General features: G+C 46.9%; 1 protein-coding gene across 3 annotated transcripts; it reads right to left on the bottom strand.

Moving 5' to 3' along the window:
- Nucleotides 1-1684: 1684 nt before the first annotated feature.
- Nucleotides 1685-16264, bottom strand: UNC93B1 (unc-93 homolog B1, TLR signaling regulator). 3 transcript variants are annotated; one of them, XR_014170933.1, is made up of 13 exons: nt 16182-16264; nt 15564-15664; nt 13931-14072; nt 11275-11428; nt 10706-10867; nt 9761-9890; nt 9446-9539; nt 8785-8909; nt 7419-7601; nt 7051-7324; nt 5550-5668; nt 3893-5294; nt 3206-3858 (listed from the first exon to the last, which is right to left on the bottom strand). XR_014170933.1 is itself a non-coding variant. In XM_081921225.1 (12 exons), exons 1-12 carry the CDS (start codon nt 16189-16191, stop codon nt 4974-4976), a joined length of 1815 nt encoding a protein of 604 aa, XP_081777351.1. In that variant the 5' UTR covers nt 16192-16264; the 3' UTR covers nt 3206-4973. The 3 variants fall into 3 exon arrangements, 1 of the variants encoding a protein (XP_081777351.1); XR_014170932.1 differs by lacking the exons at nt 3206-3858; nt 3893-5294 and adding an exon at nt 1685-1882 and having other exon boundaries at nt 5469-5668; XM_081921225.1 differs by having other exon boundaries at nt 3206-5294.
- Between the last annotated feature and the right edge of the window lie 2407 nt (nt 16265-18671).

Below are 18671 nucleotides of genomic sequence, written 5' to 3'. Positions count from 1 at the left end.
TGTCTCCTCCCTCCCCCCCGCCTCCTATTGACTTTCTTTTTTTTTTACTTTAAAGAGCGAATAGCGTTATTCTTAGGAAGAGGAAACACAGCAGAAGGCCACTTCTGACAGTTATCTACATAAGCCAAACTGGGTTATTTCAATGCAAGATATCAGCCAATACATGGAAGGAAACGAACCAAACGTTAAAAAAATGGTGACACTCAGAAACCACCGAGGGAGAATTTTGGTCTCCCTGGATATTCTGTAACAAACTGGAAAGTTGTCTTACTTCAAAAAGGAGATTCCAACAGAATGGCTGAGTTTGAATTCACTTGTAGATCTGACACTCCGGCCCAATCGACTAAGAATGGCCATTTCATTGCCGAAGTTGCTGCTGTTTCTAAGTGTTTATGGTTTTTGTTTTCAATTGTGTGTTTTGTTCCCCCCCCCCATATTTTTTAGGAAGGCTCTTCTACTCGATTACATCAGTGTAGCTGAGATTACTATATTGGCAGGATCTGGGCTGCCCAGATGTAGAATGTTACCTGTAGTACTAGAAACCTCACACAAAACATAGTAGACAAATGTACACTCAGACATTTGTTGGCAAACCCTAAACCGCCATACTGTGATAAGAATTTTGAGGTCTTAGATATATGTTAAATGTTCATAAGTGTACCAAGCAAGCGTGTACGTAGATCAGCACAGGAAGACAGACCTGGAACCATTTTTGGTCCCAAACTGACCAAATGTTTTCTCTGCAAGGTCAAAGGAAAATGGGAAAGCCTCCCCATTGTCTTTTCCTTCACAAATCATGTCTTAATGTCTGTGTTTGGATAGGGTGAGCCTGTGACCTGACTTAGGAACTAAGTATTTATCATTACAAAAGACTGGCCATGCTCCCCAGGGTATCTAATCAAGTAAGCAGGCAATCCAATACGTGACCATTAAACAGGTAACCTGTCAGAGGAGATAAACAAGTCATTCAGATTTCTGTTTCAGACCACCTTTTCTGTGATGTAGGTATGTGGGGGGTGGTCTTGAGCTCCAGGGCAGGGAATTTAAAATGTCCATATAAGGGCTTGTTCTGGGTTCTTCCTCCTTTCCTGCGTGTGAGGGGAGCACCCTGTTGCAACAGATCAATAAAGATCAGGCTTACTAGTTGCTTTGCTTCTCAATATTCTCTGGTTGGCCTCTGCTATTTTCTCCTACCAATAGGGAACCTACGTAAGGACTCTATATGGGCTCTTGGATACCCCATAAGGGAAAAAGGGCAGATTTTGTTTATACAATACAAAAGTGTTTCATACAGTTAGTCTTCATAACCAGACTTCCCAACTGTCGTAGAAAATTTAGGGTTGGCTTTTGCACAAAAATATGAGTCACATTGCTCCACTCCACTCTGACCCTTAACCACCACTGCCATGCAACACCCTTCAGGGAGATGTGGCCTCTGTGCTGAAAAAGATCCCCTACAACAATTTTAAGGTTTGTTCCCATATGGTATCAGTACAGATGAAGGCTGGTCTATAAATATTTTAAATAATAAACAAGCACATAGACAAATTGCTGCTGAGCTGCCTTTATAATTGTGAGGCCTGAGATTATGATGCAGCATCCTCAGCTGTTGCCATTGGCTACAGACTATCTGTGACATCACAAAAGAACATGGCAACCTAGTGAATATAAATGTGGGCCTTTTATTCTTTCGCAACAGAATGCAGAAAGCATCAGCTGTGACATTCAGCATTGTCTGGTCTTTTTCCACATGGAGGATGTGAATTGGCAGATGGACAAATGTGATCATCTGGCTGTGGGATGCTATGGAGTGATAAGGCAACTTTACTTGATGAGCAGGATCACAGCTTGAAAGTGGCTGATATCCATGCTAAGGAGCTGACTGATGTCTGGTGATCTATGTAGCAAAAGCTGGCAGATATTGGTGGATGTAAGCTGGTGGAGTTCACATTTGAAAGCCCATGGGTGTCGGAAGGCTGAAGCAGGCTGATATTTGGGAATGTAAGTTGGTTGAAATTCACCTTCAGAAGCTGGTCAACTGAAGCTGGTGGATGTTTGTGGAGTAAAGGCTGTTAGGATATTTCCGTTCCTCCTTAAAAAAGGAACAGGCTGTGGTGTGTCACAAGCTCGCATACTTCCTGCTCACAGGGAGTTTCTGTTTTGTATATAGCCTTTGCTTCTGGCTGTTTCCTCGACATGAAAGCAAGCAGTCATGTTTTTCCTTTGTTCTGACCAACGTTGAATAAAGCTGTAAATATGCTCTTCTGGGTGCATCTTCTGTTGTGGAAACTCTGCAGAAAGGGCGTGCATGAGTCTTGGAATGTGTCTGAGGCTCGTGTCGCTAATTGACTGACGCTGTTCTACGGGAGATCGAGAGATTATCTGGAGACGATGTGTAGGCTGCCTGATGCCTTTGTCTCCCTGGCAGCATCCCAATAACAGGTTATGGGCCCAGCATGCTTCCGCTGCGCCACTCTGCTTGAACGTGAATGAATGCAGACTGAAATATGAGTGAATTATTCATGGATGTTGGTTATCTTATGCCTGTGTGTGTGTGTGTGTATGGAAGGTTTCAAATATGGTCATGTGAGTGTACGCATGTGAAAGGAAACTGGTGGATATTCATGAACAGATGAAACCTGTGGAAGTTAGCAGGTAAATATTTTTCTATATACCTCAACCTGTAGTGTCTATTCTATCTTTTTATTCAAAGACAGATAATGGAAGATCAAATACCTGAGTTTATTATGAGACCTGCCTCACCCATATCAGCAAACATGAAGAGTGGGCTGTAAATATTTTTAATTGTTGAAAAAAATTACTGCTGAGGTGTCTCCAGAATTTTCAGGCTCAGGGAGGCTGTGCTGATGCTGTTATCTACAGACTGCCTCTGATGTCACAAAAGGACAAGGGGCAGTTAATAGAGGAGCGGAGGGAAGAACTCCAAGAGAATGCGGCTGAAGGAAAGCTGGGGTAGGACCAGCTGGAGGCACAGAAGAGAAATCAGGATTGGCTCCTTCCTGTCTACTTGAGTTGCCAACTTTTTGGTCTCTCGAGATTCCCATGCCTGTCACACCTACACAGATGTAAAACATAGATGTGCCTTTCAATGAGAATTCCTCAATCCCAAATAATTTTATAAGGATCCCTAGGTTTGGAAAAGTTCTCCTTTCATTGAAATATATTTGCTGCATCTCTTAAGGCGTTTGCTTCAAGTGAACCTTTATTAATGTATTTTATTTAAAATCATTTAGAAACAGTTCCACCATTTAACAAAAATATACAGTGTTGAATAATACAATGTAGAAACACTATAAACGACTAAAACAAAAATACAAAACCAGTAAAACAGTAGTATAAAGAAATAATAAAAACAGGTTTTGAGGGAACTGGAGCATATAAAATAGGGTCCAATCTTAAGGATCAGGGAAAGTGGGGGGGATCCTTTACAATAAAGAATATTCCTGATGCTCACAGTGGCTCACTGTCTGAGGCACGATGAGCAATGAAGGTTTGCGTTTGAACCTCACCTCTGCACACTCAAGAGATTGCCTTGGGGAGGATGTTCTTTCCACAGTGCCCCTACTTCTTCCCTGCCCCAAATATTTACAGTATTCCCTGATTTCCTTTCAGCTGTCAGTGTTATGCTGAGGATTAAACTTGGGTCCTTGGACCAAGAAGACAGGACACTGTCTTGCATCCCTTCAGGCCACTGGACTACCTAGCTCAGTGTTGCCTTTATCCGGCTTTGCCAACATGGTCCCTGCAGATGCCATGGTGCCCACAATGCCCTGCCAAGCTCCCCTCTGCCTCCCAGTTCAGGATTCAAAGTCTAAGCTTGAGGCTAACCAAGATTCTCTCCGTACTAGGGTTGTCAAACCCACAAGGCAACCTGAAATCTCCAGATGACTGACACCTGTCAAAGCCTCCTTGCACATCACTTCCCAAACACCTGGCAGCCAGTCAGTGATGTGCAAAGTGCTTCCCATGTCCTGCACTCAGCACTTCCCAAGCACTACACACAGAGCTGGAAAAGCTGCCCTCTGCAGACTGTGACTGTATAAATTCCTCATGGAGAACCCAAGTCATACAGCCAATCATGTTGCATCTTTACCTGCCTTGCAGCTGACATCAGGTGTGAGGCAGGTGAGTGTAGTATGGGGAAAATAGACCTCATGGGCAAAATTGGGCCCTGGCTTACAACCAAAGAGCAATCACTGCACAGTGCTCAGGAACTGTCCAGTTGGAATTTCCTGCTAAGTAAGACAGCTGACACACAGCTGCTGCCAGTCAACTTTTATGCTGAGTACATTTTATCAACAGTTGAAGACAAAGTTCTTTATTGGTTTATCATGTGAGCACTGGGTGTCAAAGGAGCAGGATCAATTTTGTTGCAAGGTCTTTAGTGGATAAACTTGCATATTATCAGAGAGAGAATACCCACCAGCAATAGGGCCAACTGTGATAGGCCACAGAAACACCTTCAGGAGCCAAACTACACAGTAAAATAACTTCTGAAAATGTACCAAGACTTTACTGCCATTTGTTTCTAAAGACTAAGAAAAATTCGACGTAATCCCCCTTCTCCCAACCTCCAGGGGCTTACGCATCTAAAGCGTTGACATTTCGTACCTTGTACTTATTTCTCAGAATCCACCTAAACTTTTCCATGGGAAGATGCCTGGATATATTGTACCACCCACAGTCTGAAGCTGAAGATTACAAATCCCACCACATATTAGGCAGGGGAGGCGTGAAGAACTCTTGTCAGGAAGTGTGCCTTTGAAGCTTCATTCTCTTCCAACTGTAGCTGAAGTGTCAGGAGCGAGGTAAGGAAATGGCTCAAACACAGCATGTGGTCCCAACAAAGTTGAAACATGATCAGAAAGAGGATTCAAGCGAAGGAGAGAGGCTGATGCCAAAAGCAGCTGAGAGTCATGTCCCAACCCAGACAGGTGAGAAAAGGGCAGGCACTAGCCCACATTCTCTCCCCCTTCCCCTCCCAAGGCCTGCTCATAGGAACATCTGTTCCTTCGGCGAGGTCGATCACGGAGCCCACTGGGTTCCTCCCCTTCTGCCTCTTCCTCAGAGGAGTCGCTCTCCTTATCCTCTTCCTTCTCAGAGCCAGTCTCGTCAGAGTTGTCATCGTCCATGTAGCGGTAGCCCCGCACCTTGTGACGGGGCTTGGGAATTTTGGGGAGGCGATGAGGGATCATCTGGGCTACTTTACGCTCCATCCACAGGTAAGATATTACTGCAGCTACCAGAGTAGCGAGCACGATGGATAACTTGGCCTAGAAGGAAGAGAGACTCCATCAGTTAACACAAAGGTCAGTTCTGCAGATATGACCTAGGCAAACTGTCACCTAGGCGCCATTCCATTAACCCTTTCTGCTCATTCCTTCAAGTTCCTTCACAACACTACTGGCTTTAGATTTATTCTCTTGTTATCCCCAGGTCAGAGGAACTCTCCTTTCAAAGTCATCTTCATACACCACCAAGAGCCAGAGAGGTCAAAGAATTCATGCAGTGCCAGACTTCCCACTCACCTTCATGGGCAGTCCAGACCAGAGATAAACAACGAAGATGGCTATGGCTTGCCACCAGTGATATATGGTGAAGACGAAGTCCTGACGCTCCTTGTCTTCATAAAGTATCCCCAGGAGTGCTGTAGGGAAAGGGCGGGGGACAGGGATACAGCAAATAGATTCAGAGACTATTAGCTTTCATTGCCTATCTTATTCTTCACAGTTACAGATAGGTAGCCGTGTTGGTCTGCCATAGTCAAAACAAAAAAAATTCCTTCCAGTAGCACCTTAAAGACCAACTAAGTTAGTTCTAGGTATGATCTTTGGTGTGCATGCACACTTCTTCAGATATTCTTCACAATCGCCCTTCACCCATATGTGTGTGTGTATGCGCGAACATGATAACCCTTCATGATTCTGAAGAAGCAGACTGTAATCCAAGAAATCTTACGCCATAATAAATGTGTGAAGCCTTCTAAGGTGCTACAAGACACCGCTGCGTTATTTCTGTTGTTCTCAGTACAGACTAGTATGAAAGGTTCGGAAAATAATGCATCTTATAAAATGCTCCCCTCCAAAATGTGTAACAAACCATGGAAAAGTATCTTGGGGGCAGTTACTAGGGGTGCTCACGCATGACCAGTCTATAATGCATGTAAACAAAGGAGCTGTACACTCACAGTTGTTGACATGTAATGTTCAGCGGTGTGCACAATAGATCAACAAGCAGACAATGTTTCACATAGACACTTGTACAGATGGAGAAACCACTTGCATCTGTGTTGAGTGCCATGTGTGAACAAGCCCATTATTTTGCTTTACTAGTGATCAATGATGCCGTCAAGGGAGACTGAAGTTCACAGAAGACACTACCTGCCATTCAAACAGTTAGAATTGAGCCTCTTCCAGGTAACCAGCATCTATCACACCATTTCAGAGTTGTTACCATGGTATTGTCCAGCTCAGCTTGCTGTACCTCCTAGTCCAGAGTAAGCCAAGGTAATGTCCTCCAGATGTTGTTGGACTCCCAACTCCTATCATCCCCAGCGATTGACCATGCTAGCAGAGGCTGATGGGAGTTGAGAGTCCAAAAGCAGGACACAGCATTGGCTACTCCTGTCCTAGTCTGTGGAAGGTACAACAGCTACTACATCAAATGCAGGCACTGTTTGCAGCCTCTGCTTCGCATCCAGAAGGTCCCAGGTTCAATCCCAAGCATCTCCAGGTAGGATGGGAGAGAACTGTGGCTGAAAGCCTTGGGAGTCTGGCAGCCTTGGGAGTTGCTGCCAGTCACGGTAGACCAGGGTTTCCCAAACTTGGGTCTCCAGCTATTTTTAGACTACAACTCCCATCATCCCTAGCTAGCAGGACCAGCGGTCAGGGATGGTGGGGATTGTAGTTAAAAAAAAAAAAGCTGGAGACCCAAGTTTGGGAAACACTGCCATAGACAATAGTGAGGTAGACAGACTGATGATCTGACTTGGTATAAGGCTCCGACACCAAAGGGTATTGTTTTACTCACAGCTGAGGCCTGTCTTGTTGAGGGCACTGCCAAGACCCCAGAGTGCAGCTACCAGATAGAGCAGGGCTTCTTCACCTAAGCTACGGGCCTGAGGCGCCCAACAGAAGAGGCCGATCAAGAGGATGGCATGGACCAATGCTCCAGCAAGCAGGGGAACTTGGCGAGGCAGACACAGCATAGAGAGACCCAGGGTGGAACAGACAGCAGAGGAGAGTCCATAAGCAGTGAGGATGTACGCCATGCGCTCCAGGCCAATGGAGCAGACACCATAGTTCTGGGAAGTGGAGATGAAGGACCTTTTGGTTAGCACGGAGGTACTTGGGTGCCCAGCCCTTCCTGTCTCCAAACCTGGGAGGACTTCGCATTACCAGGGTGAAGCCAGTGCAGAAGAAGACCACCTCAAATCCACTGTAGATGAAGAAGACAATGAGGTGGCGCAGGCGGTAGTCCCGCATGTGCTTGAAAGGCAGCTGGAAGATGTTGCCCCAGCCAATGCTGCGCAAATCTATCTCCTCTGTGGGGCGATAGGCTGAGCCACACAGAAGCAACACCTGTGGAAACAGAAAGGTGTGGCACTGAGATATCAGAAGCTGGGCAAAAATGACCAGGGCTCTCCCTGTACTCTCCTTGTTAAAAGGAGGAATGGGGGCACCTGTGACCTTCCACACAATAGCAGAACTCAGCCCCAGCCAGCATGGCCAATGGTCAGGGATAATGGAAGCTGCAGTCCACAAATTCTTATAATTTATAGGGCCACAGACTCCCCATCTCTGCTGGGAATGTTTAAGCATAATTTCCTGCATTGTCCCATCATCTCCCCTGCCAAACATACACATCGGCGGCAGCCAATGATGTGAGGCAGAGAAATATGAAACAATATGACATCAGAAGTCTGTCTAAGTATTACAGATGGGGCAAAGAGAATTCGTCATGGGGCTGCTGTTTTCAATGGCAACCCAGTATCCATATTAATTCTGCCCCTTGCAGGGTAAAATAAAGAAATGGATCGCATTTACATAGACCAGAGATTTTGTTCATTCATCTCATTTAACCTCATTTCCACCTATGTTAAGGGACAAATTTGATATGGCTGTTTCTTTGCGTAGTACCACTTGAAAGCTCTTACCTGGGTCCACAATCCATGTGGCAACAGCAGCAGCAGCAGCAATGCTTACCCTATGCTCCAGCCCATACAGGTGGAACACCCATACCCAGCTAGGTAAAGACAGAGGCAATCCTAGTGTGTGGCTGCTGCAGATATACAGGTCAATGCACTGATTCATAGTAACATTTCTGGCTGGGACATTTTCCTCAACCTGCCTAGAATGCAGCCACATAACCTTTACAGTCAAGAGACAATATCCTTCTGAATACCAGGTGCTAGAAACAGCAGGAGGGGACCGTGCTGTTATGTCCATGTCCTGCCTGCAGGCTTTCCATAAGCATCTGGTTAGCCTATGTGAGAACAGGATGCTGGACTAGATGGGCCACTGGCCTGATCCAGCAGGCTCTTCTTATGTACGTAGGGGGTTCAAGAGGATTGCACTATCACATGCACAATGAACCCATTTGCTTTGTATGTGATTTACCTGCCAACTGTGTTACACATTTTAGGGGCAGAGGCATCTGGGTTGCAGAATGTATTGCTTTTACTACTGATTTCATGATGACCACAAGCAGGGTGAGTTAGTCCATGCCTTTGCCCTTGTGCTTTTTTTGTCCCTAGCTTCATACCAGGAGCATGGAGAGGAAGGCCACTCCCATGAGAACACTCTCCACCGTGATGAGCTCATTGCTGCGTGGCAGCTTCTGCAGAACTGTGGTGTTGAACCCTGTGAGAATCCCATGGCTCTTGGTCCCTGCAAGGAAAAAACCCAGCGCTTTCAGAGGCCACAGGCCTAGTTGGGAAAGGGTCCCCGAAGATTAGGATCATGGGTATTAAGAGCAGGGGTGGGAGCACTTATTGCCCAGAGGTGGCCATGTATGGACAGTAGGAAGTTGCATGCCAATGGATAAGGCTGGAGCCAGCACTTGGGAAGACCTAGACCATTCACTGACTCACTTGCTCCAAGACACTCCCAAAGAAATTTCTCCAAATCCCTCCATCTTCCTATTTTCCCCATTCATTTTTTTCATTAACTGCACAGCTGATTTTGTCTGGTAACCCAACCTCCTCCCAATACATAGACAGGTAACTTTACAACAAATTCCTCCTTCAATCTGCCCCACCCCCAAGATCTCAGAGAGGCAACTTATATTAAGCTCCATTTGCTCAAGGAATGGGGGGTGGAGGTAAATGGCTACCTTACAGCAAGTCAGCCAGCAAAACGCCTCTTCTGCATGCAAGACAGATGCTCTACCCACTGAGCTACAGGCCCTCAGCCAGGATACTCACCGCAGTGCTTTACGCTGAAGAGAGTGTGGTTCAAATCAGAGAGGTGCCCCTTTATGAAGAAAAACATGGGAAACTGGGCACAGACAAAGCTCAGCTGGAAAACAGGGCAAGAGAGAATGCAAGATAAACCAACTGTGGGCAGGAGAGAGATAGAAACCCAACATGTGCAGAGAGTGAGAGGGTGTCCCCTCACTGAACTATATCACCGATGGCTGCCATTTCCCAACAGACAAGGAGTGACAATGGGGAATACACACACATCCCACTCCACCCCAAAGGTGCATGAAAAAAAACCCCTTTTAATAGAGCTCTTACATAGAAGATGGCATAAAAGACAGTCTGGAAGCCAACAATGTAGGAGTTGTAGGCCCCACGTGGTGCCCTTTGCTGCTCCTGGACATGTTCCAACTTGTAGTTCGCATATTCATAGTACTTCTGCGCCATCCTGTTGAGGCAAGTCAAACATATCAGATGACCAGGTGAGTGCAACCAGCTGCCCACCTGCTCTCTCCAGGACACACTCTGGGCCAGGCTAGGGAGCCTGTGGCGCTCCAGATTTATTTGTTTTATTCATTTATAAAATTAATATGTATACACTGATACATCACAAAAATACATCAAAGCACGACCTAATGAAAACCATACAATAAAAGCAAAACAAGTCAAAAACGAAGGTCAGTACAGTCGTACTTCAGAAGTCGAATGGAATCCGTTCGACTTTCAAAACGTTCGTGAACCAAGGCACGGCTTCCAATTGGCTGCAGCAAATCGGAAGCTGCAGAAACCACAACAGACGTTTGGGTTCCAAAGAACGTTCGCAAACTGGAACAATCACTTCCAGGTTTGCAGCATTCGGGAGCCAAAACGTTTGTCTCGCAAGGCGTTCAACTTCCGAAGTATGACTGTATGTTTATTTATGCTGTGAGATGCTCCCACCACCCCTATGCAGGCTGTGGATGATGGGAGCAAGAGTCTAAGGACATCTGGAGGAGCACATGCTCCTTATACCTGCTGTAACATTCCTCCTCCCATGGAAGCTGCCAAGAAATGCTTCTGCAGGTTGGTGCAAACAGAACACCCAAAACCCATTTACCACACTGACGATGGAACATCTCAATGCCAACACCGGTCGGGAATTCACAATATTGTTAAGGAGAGTCACTAAGTGACCAGAATGGTACTTATGTATGGTAAAGGCCATGCAAAGACACTTGGGGAGGTCTTTCAATCTAGTGTCTTTCCCTTCTGCAACAGGCTCACCGGGTGACATAATTGCCCATGGAGGCCCAGAGAGGTATAATGGCAGCCCCGATGGCCACGGCCGATGGCACCAAGGTATAGTAGCGTTCCCAGTAGTTGGTGGAGACAAAGAGTGTGTAGACACCCACAGCCAAGAACAGCATCCATTTGGTGCCAAAGAACCTGGAAAGACAGAAAAAAGAGGTCTGTGTTCTGGGCAGGGCGAAATGTTTTTACAACTGTGAGATTACTTCTGTTCTAGCTACCTCAGGACACAGGATTCAGGTTTTTTCACCCCTTCCAAAAGAATGGTGCATCCACACTGAGGGTTTTTAGCACTGCCCACTGATTGTTCTCCCACTATAAGCTACATAATCGTCTATGCTTCAGAATCTGCATTCCCCCCATCTCTTGTCATGTTTTTGCTCACTTTTGGCAGGGTAAAGTGTGAGAAGTCTACAAGAAAACCCCTAGCATGGGCGCACCCAAAATTTGTATTCCAGGCACAGCTCCACCCCCCAACAAAAAAAGTATGAATAGCATGAAGAGTATTCAGAGGGGGTGATCAGGAAGTCAGAGCAGAGGAATACCTGATGAGCATCGGAGTGTAGAGCAGGGCAACAATAGGTGTGACATTGATGCCCATCAGCATCTTGCTGTCAATGTTCTGTAGTTCCAGGTTGCTGTATTTCACCTCTCGGTATGTCTCGTCATAGTGCAGGATGAGCTGCATCTGAAGCAAGCCTAAGGGAGATGACAGGGACACTTAAGAGTTGGCACAACCTTGTTCAGTACAGGTACCACACTGCTAAATTAGCTCCCCACCCACCCAAGGGGGAAAAAGCTAAGTGGCTGATGAAGGCTCTTCTCTCCAAGCGGAGGGAATATTTAGAGATTGCACCAGGGCTGCAAGATATAGTCATGTTCAGAAACAGAGCTGATTTGTCCAGGATCCCTCTGCTTACTTCCTCAATGAGTTCAACACCACACTGAGACCCACACCATCCAACAGGACCAAGTGGGTGAAATCGTTAAAAAGACACCCGTTTTAATATACTCTTGGAAAGTGAGGCAGAGGCCCAGGTTTCATCAGGATGTCAAGCATCATAAGCTGCTTCTCCTCCCTGCCACTGGATCTGCTCCTTCTAGATTAGCAGGATGATGCCATTCTGTTATTCTGCTGCAGAGGAATAGTAGGATGCAACTTGCACATCCTGCTCCTTCACAACAAGGTAAGGTCCAAAAGCTTTTGATCTGAATCAAATGTGCAAAATGAAAATGAAAACAGATAGTGCTTCCTCTGGGACTATGCCACCAGAATGCCCTTGTGAGGAAGGCAGCATATTTTTAGTGCTCCCACATAAAGATACACATGCAGTTCCCTAAACATCAGTGTTGCCTCCATTAATTACCATGTACAAGGACCATGGAAGTGAAGAGAGGTTTCAAAACAGCGTTGTTTGGTGGACTGAGCCCCTGAAAACCAAGCAAATCAACACCCGTAATCCCAAAGGGTCTTTATGAACTACAAAGTAGCACTTTCCACCATTTTATGAAGTAATGGGTGTGCTACATGCAACGAATCACCACTAGAGATTTAAGTTTGCAACAGGTCACCATTTCGGATTTAATTTTATCGCAGCAAACCAACACTTCTCTGTTGGGTTGCAACTTCAGCTTCAATTGAAAGAGGAAATAAAGGTTTCACCCAAGCAGATGTTGCAATCCTGGCTTAGAGACCAGAAATATTGCAATCGTAACAATTGTGGCGCTATGTAAGGAACCCACGGCATCATGTCCTAGGCTGGTATAAAATAGCTGTGGTCAGAACCACAGGAAAAGCACTGAGCTGTCACAGGACTGGATCAGCCGCTGAAAACAAAGATAGGGAACCGAACCACAAGAAACAGACAGGCAAGAACACAAAAAGAGCTCATCCGGATCAGACCAAAGGCTCATCTAGTCCAGCATCCCCTTTCCTGTAGTGGCCTCTGGGAAGGCCATGAGCAGAACATGAGCACAACAGCACTTCTCTACTCGCCTTCCCAGAAATGCTATTCAGAAACATGCTGCCTCTAGTCCTGGAGGTGGTTATGTAGCCATCATGGCTAGTGGCCACAGATACACTTATCCTTCATTCATGTGTTTAATCTCCTTTGAAAGCCATCCAACATGGTGGTGGCCATCACTACATCTTGCAGTAGCAAATTCCAGAGTTTAATTATGCACAGTACGAGGAAGTACTTCCAATATTCAACATCATTGGATGGCTCCAGCTTCTAGTATTGAGAGATGCAGAAACATCTGCCCATTCCAAATGCTTGTCAACATGTATCTGCTCTACATCTCAGCAGGCTATAACCTCCCTATGGTTGCGGAGTCCTGCTAATCATCCACTTTAGCCAACAGATCCTGGAGTTTCCCATCCAGCTGCCTGGTCCTTCCATGCCTCACTATACCACTATAGTAAATTTGGAAGCTGCAAGTTGCCTTGAGACATCATTCTTTCAACCATTTATATACCGCTTAATTTCAACAACTTCTAAGTGATGTATAAGAAGCGCAATATAATGCAAACATAAATCTTGTTAAAATGATAAAACCAGAATTCAGCTAAAATGCCTGATGCAATATATTTTTGAAAAAGTTCAGTCGGCGCAGGAAGTTCAAAAGGGCGGGATCCTGCCTGATCTCAACTCTGCTAAATTAGGTCCACAATGTTGGATGCACAGTTCCTAATGGATACAAGCCATGTATCTGAACCATAGGGGATTACTAACAATTACTCCCCTTGAAGATCCTAGAATAATAAAATTGTAGAGTTGGAAGGGGCACCAACGGTCATCTAGTCCAACCCCCTGCAATGCAGGAATCCCAGCTAAACCATCCATGACAGATAACCATCAAACCTCTGCTTAAAAACCTCCATTGAAGCAGAGTCCACAACCTCCCAAGGGAGTCCATTCCACGTCAGTGATCAGGCAGGGATTTCAGGGATCAAATTATTTCAAAAATAAAGATAAAATAGCTGGTGGGAAAGTCTTTTTGGAAGGCAGCCCTGGGAACTGCAGTTTTCACAACACCCACTTTTACACTTTGCCCCAGAATCTTGGCAATGGATCAATATGACCAGAAAAAAGTTAGCCACACCTGACCTAGAGGTACGGCTGGACTTGCAGGCAGATGAGCATCTGATGGAGACTAGGCTATGGAGCAGGAGATGAAGACAATGAAAGTGTAGCATACCTAGAAAGACCCCATAGGTCAGCATTCCTCCCAAGCTGGCTGCCAAGAGGTTCTTGATCACACCAAAGCGCTTGCGGCGGAAGTACTTGCTCTCCTCCTTCTCTTCGTCATACTCGGCGTGAGCCCCCACAAAGTCATCCAGCTAAAGACAGAAGGATCACATGGGGGTTAAGAAAAACACCCTGGTAAACTCGCCCCCCCCCCATAGCAGAGAGCCAGCATGCCACATATCTCAGAGAGGTAAAGGTAAAGGGACCCCTGACCATTAGGTCCAGTCATGGCCAACTCTGGGGTTGTGGCGCTCATCTCGCTTTATTGGCCGAGGGAGCCGGCGTACAGCTTCCGGGTCATGTGGCCAGCATGACTAAGCCGCTTCTGGCGAACCAGAGCAGTGCACGGAAACGCCGTTTACCTTCCCGCTGGAGCGGTACCTATTTATCTACTTGCACTTTGACGTGCTTTCGAACTGCTAGTTTGGCAGGAGCAGGGACTGAGCAACGGGAGCTCACCCCGTCGCGGGGATTCGAACTGCCGACCTTCTGATCGGCAAGTCCTAGGCTCTGTGGTTTAACCCACAGTGCCACCCGTGTCCCATCTCAGAGAGAGAGAGAAATAAATGAGGGCCACTCTGAGGTAGTGGATAGAGTGCCAGACTAGGAGCTGGGAGACAAAGTTCCAAGCCCTACTTGGCCATGAAGCTCACTGAGTGACCTTGAGTTAGTCTTTGCCTCTTGGCCTAACCAAACTCGCAGGGTTGTTTTGGGGATTAAATGAGGAGGCCGTCAACCATGTTCACCACCTTTAGCTCCCTGGACAGTAAAGCAGGGTTTAAATGCAATAAATATGTTTAGGGAAGTTTTTAATGGTTGATGTTTTAACGTGTTTGTAATATTCTGTTGGGAGCTGCCCAGTGTGGCTGGGAAGCCCCGGCCAGATGGTCTGGGTATAAGTAATAAATTATTATTATTAAAATAAAAAAGGCCATGACTTAGGGTGAGGAAGGCACTGCTAGAGAGGGCTGTTCTCCATTCCAAGGCTGTTTTGTAATTGCAGTTATATACAGTTACATATGCTTCAGGTTACAGACGCTTCAGGTTACAGACTCCGCTAACCCAGAAATATTACCTCAGGTTAAGAACTTTGCTTCAGGATGAGAACAGAAATCGTGCTCTGGCGGCGCGGTGGCAGCGGGAGGCCCCATTAGCTAAAGTGGTGCTTCAGGTTAAGAACAGTTTCAGGTTAAGAACAGACCTCGGGAATGAATTAAGTACTTAACCCGAGGTACCACTGTATTATTATTAGGCTGCTGAGAATAAGTGGTATGCACGTGTTCTTGCACGCATGAAGAAGAGCCAGCATACATGCCCGAAATAAATTTTTTAGCATGTTGATGTGGAGGGGCTTTCCCCTCAAAGAAAGCAAGCCCCTGCTATCCTCATCTTATTCTCACAACAACCCTGGGAGGTAGGTTAGGCTGAGTGAGTGAGCTCCATGACCCACTGAGGATGTGAAACCTGGTCCTAGTCTGACACTCTCTAACCACTGTGCAGTACTGATCGCATTCTTAAACGCACTGAAAGACAATTTCCATTCATTATGAATACTTTGCTGGGGAGTGGGAGGTGCTTCTTACCTGAACCTCAGGGCCATTCAGGATAGGGCCGTTTATAACGTCGATCCCCTGGCCGTCGGGGGGCGGCCCGTGGCCCGGCGCCTCTTCGTACACATTGCCACCTGCAGGGAACACGCGGCGAGGAGGAAACGAAAGCTGAGCACTCCGCGCCTCCCTCTCCCTTCCCCCGGGGCTGCAAACTCCGCCGCAGACTCGGGGGTCCCGGAGCAGTTACACCAGCAGCACCCCTTTTTAAAAAAGAGACCCCCCCCCCACGTCTAGACCACGTCAGGTTTTCTGCTTGCACCGTTTTACGGCTTACCGGGCAAAGAGAAATACACGAATATACAAACGGAAGTAATAAATAACGAAATCTTTCCTTCATCGGCACTGACACCGATTTCGCGCCGGGACAGGTAGCGGTTACGCTCGCTCCACTTTGGGAGAAAGGATGCTAAGATAAGGAACGTCAGAAAGTTGTGCTAGGATAAAACGGGGTTCTAGGAAAGAGAGGGCGCTTCTAAAAGCACACGAAGGGGAAGCGGCGCAAATTCCCGGGTTGTTCCCCCCACCCCACCCCCACCCATCCCGGATCCTGATCCAGCTTCCCCTCCCACGCAAGGGTCAATGACAGTATACCTGGTTCCATGGCAGCTCCAGAGGCGTCACTGCTTCTCAGAAAGTGGAGGGTTCGCTGCGCTTTTCCGGCTCCACTGGGGTGGGCGGGGTGGAGAAAGGGAGGGGGCGAGCTCTTAAAGAGGTAGGAGTATCAGAAAGGCGAGCTAGGGCAGTGGATTCTATACGTATGTGCAAAGCGGTTTCTGTGCTCGCTCTACTTAAACGGCTGCATTAAAACATTGCAATAGTTCGCCCAAAATACTCTTGATAAATCGGGGAGCAGATTACTACTACTACTACTACTTTTAATACAGGTACAGGGGCGCCGACTTATAAAAAATATTGGGGGGGCCCATACCGACTTATAAAAAATATTGGGGGGGCCCAAGACCTCCAAACCGCTGCTGCTGGGGGAACGAAAGGGGCGAGCCCCGGGCTGCCCCGACCTTAAGTGAACCTGTGAGGTTGGCTGCCGCCGTGGGCGGTGAATATTAATGATGTATCATTTTTGTGCTTCATGCTGTGGCCACAGACATGTGATCTGATGGTGAATTTGGGGTGACCCAATGCAAAAATCCTGAGAATCCCTGTGGATCCATGCTTTGTAACCACGTTTTTGCACCATTGCAGCCCCAGGCAACAGTGGGTGTGTGATTTTTTGGGGGCAGGCTGTAGCCATGGACATGCTATGTGATCTGATGGTGAATTTGGGGTGACCCAATGCAAAGATCCTGAGGATCAGGGACGCGGACTTATAAAAAATATTGGGGGGGCCCGGGAAAGCTCATGAATAATAAATAAGCTCATGAATATGCAAATAAAGTGGCGCCGCCTCCTCGTGAGCGAATAGGGGAGAGCGTGCTGCGCCTATTAATCAGCTCCAAAGGAAATTGGGTGGAGCTTTTGCTCGGGAGGGAGGGCAGGAGGCATGCAGCCCGCCCCTCCCTGTGCATTTTGGGCTGGGGGAGGGGCGGCGATGGCGCTCTGCTGGAGGGGCGCCGGAGATTATTGGGGGGGCGGAGCCCCCCCAAACGAATTTTTGAGGGGGCTCGGGCCCCCTCAAGCCCCATGGAGTCGGCGCCTATGTACAGGTACTTACAACAACCGACTTTAAAAAGGCACCTACTCTTCTTTCCCATCCATTTTGCAGCCTAGATGTGCCTTGCGAATATAGATATATAGATACATGATATAGCTATGGTTAGAACGGTCATAAAATTAAAACAATAACAACGCAGGAGGCATGGGATGGAGGAAGAATGGGAGGAGAGTAAGATGTTGCAGTGGAGTCAGTTGCTGCTCCCTAGAGCTGTGCGTCTCTCGTTCTCTTTTATCGCAGTACCTTGACTACTGCAGCAACTCAGCCCCACTAGTCTTCAGGAACAGTGGAACCCAGCCTTTCTCAACCTAGGGTCCCTATACATTGTGGGACTACAACTTCCATCATCCCTGACCTCTGGTCCTGCTAGCGAGGGATGATGGGAGTTGTATTCCAACAACACCTGGGGATTCAAAGGCTGGATTCTAACTTATTCTCTTCCCCTGTGATAGGGTCCGTGCTCACAGTCCAACATTCCTACTTTCTTCTGCAGTAGGCAAAGCAGTGTGGACAGCTCCCAGGGCAGGATAATTCCTACCCCATCCTATATCAAACAGTTTACTGTAGAGATGCGCACATATTAAAACAGGACATCTAACTGGCTGTCAGCTGTCAGCTCCCATCTGCACCAGCCAGTATGGCCAATGGCCAGGGATGATGGGATCTGGAGTCTAGCAATATCAGAAAGGCACAACATTTGCTTTCTCTATAATAGAGAGATGTATGCTGCAAGGCTCAACCATTTTTCTCAAAGTGAGACTCAGCAATAAAGCTTTGTTTTCTCCTTCATCTCTCAATTCCTACCCCCTTCACCCCCCCCCAAAAAAGCCAAATCTCCCATTCCTTGTAAACATGTAATGCAGGAGCCCAAGTAATCGGGACGTATTCTGCTAAATTCATTTCCTGTCCTTCAGGCAAATCTAATTTAACGTCATCACTGGGGTTCCTAGAAGAGTTATTGTAGCTTTAACAAGCAAAGAACCAACAGGCTAAATTCTCTCCAGTGTTGCTTTATACCAAAGGAAAGTTTTGCCTATAGAGTATCTCGCTATCATATTCAAGCATGGGAGTCCATGCCAGAAAACAAAGGCACCCGCTAATCTGGCATGCTCACTTCTTCCCTTGGCCTGTGACACATAAGGATTGTTGCCACAGAGAAAGGCTGTAGCTTCCTCTTCTTCCCTAAACCTTTGCTTCTGCCTTCTGCTCCATGTGCACCTGATCACGGCCTCTTCCTTCCCCTTTTCCCTTGCTGGGCATGCCAATAGGTCTGAAAGGGGACAGGGGTGCTGATGCAATGGCTGCTGATGACATGGTCTATTATCTTCCCCAATCTTTCTGTTTTCAAAAGAAAGCGGCAAAAGACGAAGAAGAGGAGGTAGAGAAAGAGACCTGCAGAGATGTGAGGCATT

Source organism: Podarcis melisellensis (genome assembly GCF_964234715.1).
Source record: "Podarcis melisellensis genome assembly, chromosome: 1".
Classification (NCBI taxonomy): Eukaryota; Metazoa; Chordata; class Lepidosauria; order Squamata; family Lacertidae; genus Podarcis; species Podarcis melisellensis.
This window is presented reverse-complemented; position numbering and strand designations above follow the sequence as displayed.